Raw genomic sequence first — 12,500 nt, 5'->3', positions numbered from 1 at the left:
GGGATCTGCCCTTTATGTCTAGGAAACACTATTTTTCCTGAAGTCATTCACTGTCTCTGGCTCTTAAAATCTCTTCCACTCTCTTCTTCACAGATCCCTAAGGCTTGAAGGGAGGAATGTGATGTAGACTTCCTACTCAGGGCTGCGAATTTCATCTTCAGGCTTAGACAGCAAGCATATCATCAGCTGAGCTATCACCCCCGCCCCAAGAAGCAGTATTCTAACAAATCTTTAGCAGCTCTTCCCTCTCCAAGGCAGTGCTGAAAACCACTACAGGGATAATTCTTCTTTCTTTCTTTTTCCTTTTATTGAAAATAATTTTACATAATATATTCTAATTATGGGTTCCCTCCCCTCTTCTCCTCCAAGTTCCTCTCCACCTCCCTTCTCATCTGGATCCAATCTGTTTCTGTCTCTCACTAGAAATCCAATTGGCTTCTAAAGGGTGATAATAAATTACAATACAGCAAAATATAATGTAATAAGATAAAACCCAAACTAATACATCCAAATTGGATAAACAAACCAACAGAGGAAAAGAACCCAAGAGAAGGCGCAAGAACCAGAAACCCATTTACACTCTAAAGAATCCCATAAAGTCACTAAACTAGAAGCCATAATATATCCACAGAGGACCAGTGTAGGCACATGCGGGCCCCATGCATCGTGCTTCAGCTCCTGTGAGTTCATATGAGCTTTGTCTATGCTGATTTAGAGGGTTTTGTTTGGTTCAGTCTCTCTGGCGCTTACACTCTTTCTGCCTTCTCTTCTGCAGGGTGCCCTGAGCTCTGAAGGGAGAGATTTGAGGAAGACATACATTTATGGCTGAGTGTCCCAAGGTCTCTCTGCCTAATGTCTGGCTGTGGCTATCTATATTTGCTCTCTTCTGCTTCAGGAGAAAGCTTCTGTGGTGATGGCTGAACAAGGCAGTATAGCAGAATGAGTATGTGTGTGTGTGTGTGTGTGTGTGTGTGTGTGTGTGTTTTAGAACTGTAATATTTGGCTTCACCCTAGATCCCTCAGCTAACTAGTCTCAGGTTCTTGGTCATCCAAGTAGTGTCAGGTATGGGTTCTATGTCAGTATGGGCCCTGAGTCAGTGGTTGGTTGCTCCCACCAACTATGTGCTACCATTGCCCTATCGTATGTTTCATGCAGGACAGCAATGTAGATCAAAGGGTTGTGGCTCTGGACTTCTGGGTTAATTGATCTGGAGAGAGAGAGAGAGAGAGAGAGAGAGAGAGAGAGAGAGAGAGAGATATGAGGGATGAGGGGGTGGATCTTGATTGCTGCAATAGAGTGTGGGTCTGGGACTGGTGTGCCAGCATCACCAGAGAGACACTGTGTCTTTTATTACTGAATCTCTTCCCACCTGCCATCTGGGCAGGATCCGAGTGTGTGTGTGTATGAAGAAGATAGCTTCGAGGAGTTGGTTTTCTCTTTCCACATGTGGGTTGCAGGGATTGAGCCTATGCTGTTGGGCTTGCTGGCACATACCTCTGCCCACTGAGCCATCTCAGTAGCCCAAGAAGCTTGTTCCTTAACAAGTCCTAGTAGGTTGGTTTTTTTTTCCCAGATAACTTTGGGGACTTATGCAGGGATGTCAACTTCTCCAAGTCACCTAATTGATCACATGCTAACTGTACCTGACTCTAGAAAGGGGGCATAAAAAGCATCTTGTCCTAAATTTCACCTGAGTGGGGTAGCCCAGGCCTATGATTCCTGCCCTTGGGAGGCGAAGGCAGGAGGATTAGGAGTTCATGGACATCCTTGTCTACGTGGTTTGAAGCTAACTGGGGCTATGTGAGACTTTGTCTCAAAGTGAACCAAATCCCCTTTTGCAGCTGCTATTGTTGGGAGTCCGTGCATGTCAGTAGTCATGGTGGCCAGCAGGTAGGCTTCCAGATGCATGTCAGTAGTAAGGGTGGCCAGCAGGTAGGCTCCCAGAGCCCCGGGAGATGGGCTGACCCAGTCAATCAGTTCCTCATGGATTGCCAGAGTTCAGCCCAGCCTTCCTGTCCATCCAATCCCTCTCCTCGCCAATTCTTTCACATTCTGCTTCAAATGGAATCTTGTTCCATATGGTTTGCATCAGGCCAAGCCGGCTCTGGCCACCCTGAGGTGGGGACCAGCAGCCTCCTTCCCTTCTCCCCTCCCAAGCAGGGGATGGCTTCCTCCTGCTGAGCCTCATTCCTTCCTTTCTTCTTTCATCTTCCAGAAGATCTAGTGCTTCTGATGACATGCAGCAGAATTCTTTATAAACCCTTGAGGGTTTTGGACTATTAGCAGATTATTCCAGAAACTTCTATGCACGGTGCTTTGTAATATTCAAGAGGCCAGGGGGTTCCTTTCCCTTCTCTTCTGTTAACATTGATAGACAGGCAGACAGACAGACACACACAGAGACAGAGGGAGAGAGAGATACATGTATATACACATAAGTACATATACACACATAAAAACACATGTATATACACAGCAACATATGCACACAACACACATATATACACATGTGCACACGTGCACAAACATATATACATACAAACATATACACATTCACAGACATACACACATGTACACACACCCTTTAAACATGGTATAGCTGGGTTTTGAAATGTCAGATCATACTTTAGCAACAATATAATCTAATGGTTCTGATCTTTTATATTTATTTTACATCAAACACTGCTGTGTTTGCCACTTACAAACTAGACAGAAATAAGCCACATGGAAGTGCCCATTTTCATTGGGTACCAGACCCTCCTGGATACATTTGAAAAGATACAGATTCATAGATCTCATCCTAGACTTAAGGGACAGGAATCACTTTGCGGAGGGCTCCAGGGAACAAGATCTCTGGGTGGTTTTCCTGCATGGTGGAGGTTAGGAGCTCCTGCTTTGGAGGGAAGATAGAATTCAGACAAGGAAAGACTGGGAGAACAAAGGAGAGCAGAGCATTTGATGGGTACCACCCTGCATGGATTGAAATCTAGGTCCCCCACACTCCATGCCCGCTCTGTGTCTCAGTTGTCCTGTCTGTGAAAAAATATTTATGGAACTGTGATATTTGCCCTGCTGGTGGCTGTGAGGAATGGCATGTAGAATACATTTGAAGAGCACCTGACCCATGCCAAGGGTGCTGGATATGTTGGCTGTGGGCATTGTTCCGTGTCAAGTGAAGCACATGCTCAAGGAGTGACTTTAGGAGGGAGGGAAGCACGCTTAGCCACTTAGCGGCCTGAAGCTGAAGGCTTGGCAAACAGTCCCAGTAAATTAACCTGGGAGGTTTTTTGTTTTTGTTTTTGTTTTAAGAAAAGAAACATAAGCATTCCAACAATGGTTCGAAGCTGTAGTGACGCCTGGAGATCTGCATTCTTAACTTTTTCTCACACATGTACACATGGGCAGGTGTGTGTGTAGGTATGTGTGACCAGAGCCAGAGTTCAATCTCTGATGTTGTCCTCCATCCTTATCTTTTTAATTTTTGAGATTATAATTTAATTGCAACATCTCTTCTTTCCCTTTTCTCCCTCTAGACCTCTCCTCACTCTCCTCAAATTGATGGCCTCTTTCTTCATTGTTATATGCACATATGCATGCATATATGTTATATATATATGCATTTGATATATATATAACACATATATTATTTATATATATTATATATATGTATGTATATAAATATATATATTTATACACATTACTAAATGTAACCCATAAAGCCCGTGAAATGTTACCAGTGTGTATGGTTTCAGTGTAGATGGCATTAGCTAACCAATTGGTGTGCTCTCCCATGGGACAACCACCTCTCCCATGCCTGGCTCCTTAGTTGCCTGTAGTCCTTTGTGCAGGGTTAAGACCTCAGAAGCTTTTCCCTGTCCAGGTCAGCGTGTTCTTTGGAGTCATCATGGCTCAGCTCACAGTTGGGTGGCTATGTTGGTGAGACGTTGTAGCTTCTGATATTGCTAGAGAACACAATCTCACAGAAGTCCCCAACCCTCTTCCAGTTTCCCTGACCCCTCTTCCCCAGCATTCTCTGAGCCTTATTCATCTCAGCACTTTAGACACACAGCCTTGCACTGAGCCTGGACCTTGACATTTGGGCTGGCCTAACCGATCTATGAATGCCAGGAACCTCCATTGTCTTCCTCTTCAATGTTGTGGTTATGAGTATATGTCCCTGTACCTGGTTTCTTCTTCTTAAACAGAGATTCCAAGGAATCCAAATTTAGATCCTCATGCTTCACCACTGAGCCATCTCCCCTGCCATTAGACTTATTTAGCATTTTTATTTGCTTTAGTGTTTATTTATGCAGTACTAGGGTACCTGGGACCTCCTACACACTAAACTAGCAACCGTCCCACCGAGCTACAGCCCAGCACTAAACATTTTAATAAAGATGACCAGAAAATTTTCAGAAACCCTGGTTTCATTGGAGGAAGTCTAGTATTCAGATGGAAAGGTATCCTAGGATTACAAAAGCATGAACACTAACTGTATATTTCATATCTGCTTTCATAGGCGTGTCCAGAAAGTGGTAGAAGTATCCGGGAGGTACAGTGTGCATCTTACAACAACAAGCCATTCATGGGCCGGTTTTATGAATGGGAACCGTTTGCAGAAGGTAAGGCAGCTGGGTCCCCCTGACTCAGCTGTGTCAGTAGGAATTGTTATATTTTTATTTTTATTATTATTATTATTATTATTATTATTATTATTATTATTATTATTATTGTGATTCTCCTGTAGATGCCTCCCAAGTACTAGGATTATAGGCATGGGCCCCAATGCCTGATTTAATGACTGATCCATTTTTATAAGTAGCCCACATAGATCCTGGGGAACTTCTTAGATTTGTATTACAGAGTACTGCTCATGGCTGAATACACCAGTTATTTCATCATTGTGGGAGAAACTCAAACTAAATGTATTTCATCAAAAAAAAAAAAGACGTTCTATTGATCATGTCGCTGAGAAATTAAAATGTTGGGCTGGGTTCAGACTGGCTGCACTCCTGAAAACCCAGGTCCTTGCCCTTTTCAGTCTCTCTTCAACCCTTGCCTCTGCTTACCTCTTTCCCAGGCAGGGGAACAGACGTCCACGACATTGCACTCAGAGCTCAGCATTTCTCACCTGGAGCTTTGGGTCAACATGTATGTGCCTCCCACCCTGACTCCTGAAAAGACATGCTAAAACTCTAGTTCAGAGGTTCTCAACCTTCCTAGTGCTGTAATCCTTTAATATAGCCCCTCATGTTGTGGTGACCCCCCCAACCATAAAATTATTTTTTTGTTGCTACTTCATAACTGTAATTTTGCTATTGCTATGAATCATAATGTAAATATTTGGGGAGTAGAGGTTTACCAAAAAACACTTTGGGAGATAGAGATTTGTAACCCATGGGCTGAGAACAGATGCTCTCGTTTCTAATACCAGTAGATATGACTGTGTTATCTAGTTTTATGTTGACTTCTCACAAGCTACAGTTATTTTAAGTGAGAGAACCTCAATTGAGAAATATGCCCCCACCAGACTGGCCTGTGGACAAGCTTGTAGTGCATCTTCTTGATTGATGATTGATGTGGGAGGACCCAGCCCACTGTGGAGAGTATCGCCTCTGGGCAGGTGGTCTTGGTGTATGTGTGAGAGCAGGCTGAGCAAGCCAGTGAGTAGCAGTTCCCATGGCCTCTGCACCAGTGTCTGCCTCCAGGTTCCTGTCCTGTTTGAGTTCCTGTCCTAACTTTAACAGACAATGGACCTTATGAAAAGATGTCCTTTTTACCCTACTTGCTTTTGGTCATAGTGGATTTTTTTTTTAATTTGTTTTTTGTTTGCTTATGGTTCTTTTAAGAAAGGATTTCTCTGTGTAGCTTTGGGTGTCCTGGAATTCATGTGGTAGACCAGACTAGCCCTAACCTCCAAGATTCACCTGCCTCTGCCTCCTGAGTGCTGGTATGAAAGATGTATATCACCACCATACCCAGCTGAGTCATGGTATATTTCCACAGCAATAGGAACCTCAAATAAGATAGTGACCTTCTCACGAATCTTTCTAGTTGTAACCAGCATGTTAGTTAAGGTGAGCTCAGACTAAAGAGTATGTGGTAGGTGGAGGGTGGGGTAGACCCTTGTGTGCTGTGCCTACCCTCCTCAGAAAGGGTATAGCCACGTACAGACACCGAGAAACCAGTACAAAGTCAAAAACAGCCATGACAGAGGCAGACAGGAAGTAAAGTAGTGTGACTGTAAGCCAGGAATACCAAAGGTTACCAGGAACTGCTAGGAACTTGGAAGAAACATGGGAAGATTCTTATACCACCACCCCCCTCCCTGACACTTTTGAGAGAGCATGATCTTGCTCACACCTTGACTGTGATTTCTGGCCACTAGATCTGTGAGTCAATGCTGTTGCCAGTAGTTTATGTGGTGTGTTACATCAGTATTAGGAAATTTGGTTTCTTGATCATTTTCAATGTCAGGAAAACTGCATAGTGATCTTTTCTGATCATATTTCCATCCCTGAACTCTGTTCTAAGACATGGATTCCCTGAGCTAATTCAGGCCACATGTCTGACCTGTTGTCAGGGACCCATATCCCACGAAACAGAGGAAGCCAGGTGTGGAGTCAGCCTGACATTCAAACATTCTTCCACACAAATCAATATGAGGTTTGGGGAGATTGCGTAGCCATTAAAGTGCTTACTATGCAAGCAAAGGGACCTTAGTTCAATTCTCAGTACCCATGTAAAAATCCAGGTATGGTGCATACTTAAAATTCCAGTGTTGGGAGATGAAGACAGACTCTAGGGCTCACTGGCCAGCCAGCCTAGTAAGAGATCCTGTCTCAAAGAATAAGGTGGGTGGGTGGTCCCTGAGGTTGATTCTGGTATTCATGCATACACATATACACACACATACAGGGTGGGGAGAGAGAAAGAGAGAGACAGAGAGAGAGATTAGAGAGAATAGTATGTTTGTCTTCACTACAAGCCACATCCAAAATAATCTAGGATTTACCAACTATATCTTACAGTGTGTTACTAAAAAAATCCAGCTGTCTTTTCTAATATTTACTGACAATGGTGTTTCTCACATAGCTGCAAGGAGACAAATGGTTATGGGAGTGGCATTTATTTTGGCTTTGTCTAAATAATTTTTCTTCTTCCCCCCCCACTAACATTCTTTTCTTGATGTTATTCTTCTTCCTTTCAAATGACTCCCAGGCTGAGCAGTGGGAGGGAGAGGCTGCTGGCGTCTCTGTGTGGTGTGCAGACCTGACGGCTGGATTTCGCATTGGGCTCTGGGCTGTGTTCGTTATGTCTTCTGCTATTCGCTTGTGCCTACTTAGGGAAACAGCTGCACTCATTCAGCCCAATGCTACATAGAATAGTAAAAGCAGAGCGCAGGCTCTGATAAACACATCAATGGTTCTTCCAGGGCCTTTAACCACATTTCCTTTAACCACATGATGGCCTCGCCTCGCATCATGCCTCTAGGAATTTTTCTCACAGTCCTAGACCTTAAGCATGTAACAGGGTAGAGGGGGAATTGGGGTGCCCTGGGTCTTGTTTGGGGCTGTCATCTCAGCTCTCCTTCTTGCTCATATTTGGTTTGGATAATATATTATGTGGTCACCATACCCAGAATGGAACAGTTTAATATGAAGACCTGGACACTGGGGCAAATTATATAGTACTCCATCTAGTGTTAGGTATGAGAGATACACCCCAGCTCCCCTATAGGTGCTGAAACCTTGAATAGTACCACGTCCTGTACACCTTGTGATCTTAGTTACTTCCCCATTGCTGTGGAAAAATGCCCATATAAAAGCATCCTCATGGAGAAAGGGTTTATTCTGGCTTATGGTTTCCGGGAATTACAATCCATCATGGTGAAGAAGACTTAGAAGCAGACAGGGAAAGCACAGCAGCAGACGCAGAAAGTTGGCTGGTCACATTGCATTTGGATGCAGAAAGCAGAGTGAACAGAAAGTGGTACTGGACTATAAAATGTTGCTGTCTACCTCCCATCCCCCACTCCATGACCCACTTCCTCCAGCAAGGCTCAACCTCCTAAACGTTTCACACCCTTCCAAAACAGTGCCACCTACTAGAGACCAAGTGTTCAAACAGGTGAGCCCATGGTGGTACATTTCAATTTCGAATCACAAGTATTTTTTTCTGTTTGTATATACCTGTGGTAAACAGTTATACACACTCTAGTGAAAGTTGTGTGAATGTGACTACTCTGTCAAGACACCTTATTGGTCCTGTCAATCTTAGTAACCATGACATGAGTCAGAGTCTCACTCTCTCTCTCTCTCTCCCCCGCCTCTCTCTCTTTGTGTGTGTGTGTGTGTGTGTGTGTGTGTGTGTGTGTGTGTGTGTGTGTGTGTGTATGCATGTGTGTAAGAATGCAGGGGATAGACACATACGCCCATGCACATGTATACAGAAGCCAGAGGAAAGGACAGCAGGTCTTATCTCAGCTGCTCTGCCTTCATCTCATGAAACAGAGCCTCACATTAAACTGGAAGATCTCCAGCAAGCACTCAGAATCTTCCCATCTCTACCCTGTAGCTCTGGAGGTATAGGCATATGCAGCCATTCCTGGCTTTTTATATGGATATTAGGGATTTGAACTCAGATCCTTATGCTTGCTCTGCAGGTAATATTACCTGCTGTGTTGTCTCCCTGGTCCCAGGTCTCTGTTTCTTTGAGTTTTGAGAAGTAATATCCTGATTCTCTTTGGCTCATCTCATTTGTCAGCCTCCATAGTCTTGTGCTGGTCGGCCATTATTAAGTGGAGTCAGGTTGGACACAACATTATGATACCATATGGCATCTGAAATGATGACCAAGACAGCTACGAAGTGAGCAACAGGTGCACGGTATAGATTTCATGGATCTGCTTGGCAAAGAGATGAGTCATGTCCCAAGAGGGATGGAGAGGGATGGCAGAAGATTTTTATCACGCTACTCAGAATGGTGTGCAGGTTACAATTCAAGAATTGTTCACTTTTAGAATTTTAGAATTCAGTAATCTTTCAGTTAGTACCGGTCCTAGAAAGTGAAACTGGAAAGGGAAACCATGCATAAGGCGACACCACTGTACCTGTTTTCCTGCGAGGACCCGGGGGCAGCTAACACTCAAGTGTCGAGTTTTGTTAGGTTATTGTAGTAGAGATGGCAGATACCTGCACTTACGATTTACTTATTCATTCCATGGCATTGGGCATGAGCTAGAGGCCTCATGCGTGCTAAGCACTCTACCACACTGATTTATGCACCCAGCCCAGAGAGCAGGGTTAAGTCACAGCCATGGCAGTGGATTTGTGTTCGGGTGTCTTAAGGGATCTGTGTCCCTGACAGCTGAGCTGAAGAAAGTGGAATTCTGAAAGGCAGAGGAAGGAAGCTGAGCCAGGAAGGGGAGCTTGTCCGCTGGGAACATGAGCATGTCAATTATATTTGGTCAGGAGTGGCTGATGCATGCTGTGGTAACATCCCCAGTCCTAATGACTTCACCTTAAAGTTTCTCTTGCCCAGACTACATGGTAGTGAAGTATGCGTCCTACTCATTTTGGAGTCCCCCGCTGGTAAAATCTCAGTTCAGGCTTCTGCTGAGACAGGCAGGGCAAGGGGACACATGATTTGTGCATAGATTTTTAAAGCTTCTGTCAGTGGTCCCCACTGTTTGTGCTCATACCACACTAGCTAAGCTGTCATAAGCCCGTCTTCACTTCTAAAGGATTAGGTTGACAGTTTCCTGCTGTGTATGTTGAGGGGAAATAGACTCTTAGTAACTAGCCCTGAGGGCCAGGACAAGCACAAAACTCCACTGAAATCCTTTCTCTTAAGTCCCAATGACTCTTATCAGGCCACTTGCAAGAATGGAAGGTTTCGTCCTGGGGAGTGTTACTAGCAACTCACATCTGTAATGTGTGTAGGGTTCTGAGGGGGTCCCATCAAGTTCTTCCTATTGTCTCTATGGCAGCAGATATTTATGGTATCTGGTATCAGAATGTAGGTACCAGGTACCTAGGAGTGGTGATTCTCTCTCAAGCCATGCTGCTCACGAAAACACATGCAGTGCTATCAAAGCATGGGCCATGATGGAGGGAGGCATAGGCTAAGTGTAGTGGGTTGGCATTAAGGCTTCCCTTGGTCCATAATCCTTAGGATTTATGAACCTTTGGAGATGACAGGGAGCACTTAGGGAAACAGAAGGCAGTCCCTCTACCCAGTGAGGAATGTTAGAATGTCCTTAGATCTGGTCTCAGAGCTCTCTCATGCGTGCTCAGAAGAATACCTAGCAAGACTGAAGCACAAGCCTGCTGTAGAGATCATCAAGGACAAAGCAAAGCTCAGGGAGCAACCAAAAGGATGATTTGAGTTTCTTACATGTTCGTTTAGAATTAGGGCTGACACCTGGCTAGTAAGACGTTCAGAAGTTAGCTGAAGACACAGGACTTTGACTTAAAGAGATCACTTAGGCCTGAGGATTCCTATTGTGAGTCATTGACCTCCAAAGATACGATTTCCAGAGAATGTAGAATCATAAGTTGGATTATATATGGACCAAAAAAGTCTAAGCTTTGTATCAAAGCAGGGGAGCAGAGATAACACACTGGGGCTGGGATGTAGCTTGGTAGAGGGTTTGTCTAGCACATGTGATACCCTGGGTCTGGTTCTCTGCATCTCATAAACTGGGCACGGTAGTGCGTGCCTCTAATCATAGCATGTGGGAGGAAGAGGTGAAAGGAACAGAAATTTTGGGTCAGCCTTGGCTATCTCAAAAACAAGTAATAATAAAATAAAATGAGAGACTGAACTAACTCTAAGAGGCTTAAAGAAGACCAGAAAGGTGGTTCAGTAAGTGAACCAGGACATAATAGCGCCAGGGTATTAACAGGAGAAATATGTAATTTAATATGCTAATGAAGCTTATGATTTATAATGTTTTCATTTATTTATTACAGTGAAAGTTATGGATTGGGTGTCTTGGCCCCTCAAAAATTCATTTATTGAAGTCCTAATCCTTATTGTGGCTGTATTTGACAATGGAACCGCTAAGGAAATAATTGAAATTAAATGAGGTCCATTGGGTCAGGGAGCAAATAGGATTAGTGTCTCCATGAGAAGAGGAATATACACTAGCATTTTCTCTCTGAAGAGATGCGAGCATACAACACGTTCGTGGGCACCTATAAGGCACAAGAAGAGGCAGGCCCAGGGAAACAAAACCCATGCTGGTATTTTGATGCTAGGTTTCTGGCCTCCCAAACTATGAGAAGTAAGTTCCTGTCATTTAAGCTACCCAGTCTGATATTTTATTCAGCAGCTCCCATTGACTTAGACAATGAGGATCACGTAAAGTGCTTTCTTAGAAGTCTGCATATATTTTGAACGGATGCTATGTACTTGGCGCAGTTCTGAGTGCTAAGGCTCCCTCATACTAAGCATCTAGAGAGTGCTAGAATCCTCATTTTCTACAGGAAAAGGAGGTATAGAATAGGCAAAGGTTGGCCCCTGACCAGACAGCTAGCAAATAGTACAGTGCCCCCACCCCAAACTCAAAAGCCTGCCTGTGAATCTTGACTATGATGTGGATCTTGACTGGAGGATGGGTCAGGAGAAGTGTTTGAAAGCCTCACACAGTGCTGCTGGATGCTGCAAGATATTGGGGGGGGGATGAAAACTCCAAAAACAAAAGTGGAATGGCCCTGTTGCCTTTTCAAGAATGTTCTACTTACCGAAGGCAATCGACAGATTCAATGCAATCCCCATCAAAATTCCAACTCACTTCTTCACAGACTTAGAAAGAGCAATTTGAAAATTCATCTGGAAAAACAAAAGACCCAGGATAGCCAAAACTATTCTCAACAATAAAGGAACCTCTGGTGGAATCACCATCCCGGACCTTAAGCTGTACTACAGAGCAATTGTGATAAAAACTGCATGGTATTGGTACAGTGACAGGCAGGAAGAGAAATGGAACAGAATTGAAGACTCAGAAACGAATCCACACACCTATGGTCACTTGATCTTTGACAAAGGAGCTAAAACCATGCAGTGGAAAAAAGACAGCATTTTCAACAAATGGTTAGCATGTAGAAAAATGCAAATCGATCCATTCCTATCTCCTTGTACAAAGCTCAAGTCCAAGTGGGTCAGGGACCTCCACATCAAACCAGATACATTGAAACTAATAGAAAAGAAAGTGGAGAAGAGCCTCGAGCACATAGGCACAGGGGAAAATTTCCTGAACAGAACGCCAATAGCTTATGCTAAGATCAAGAATTGACAAATGGGACCTCATAAAGTTGCAGAGCTTCTGTAAGGCAAAAGACACTTGTCAATAGGACAAAACGGCAACCAACAAATTGGGAAAAGATCTTTACCAATCCCATATCTGATAGAGGGCTAATATCCAGTGTATATAAAGAACTCAAGAAGTTAGACTCCAGAGAACCAAATAACCCTATTAAAAATGGGGTACAGA

The 12,500-nt window shown here is 43.8% G+C and overlaps 1 protein-coding gene across 2 annotated transcripts in view; it reads left to right on the top strand.

The window, feature by feature from the left end:
- Window positions 1-12,500, top strand: part of Thsd4 (thrombospondin type 1 domain containing 4) — a 585,726-nt gene that overhangs the window by 146,708 nt on the left and 426,518 nt on the right. For both annotated transcript variants that reach the window (XM_031346065.1, XM_031346067.1), the window contains exon 6: window positions 4,521-4,623. In XM_031346065.1, coding sequence (XP_031201925.1) covers window positions 4,521-4,623 — 103 coding nt within the window. The remainder of the gene's footprint in view (window positions 1-4,520; window positions 4,624-12,500) is intronic.

This window comes from Mastomys coucha, unplaced genomic scaffold (assembly GCF_008632895.1).
Source record: "Mastomys coucha isolate ucsf_1 unplaced genomic scaffold, UCSF_Mcou_1 pScaffold23, whole genome shotgun sequence".
NCBI lineage: Eukaryota > Metazoa > Chordata > Mammalia > Rodentia > Muridae > Mastomys > Mastomys coucha.
The sequence above is the reverse complement of the archived record's forward strand: the minus strand, read 5'-3'. Positions and strand labels throughout refer to the sequence as shown.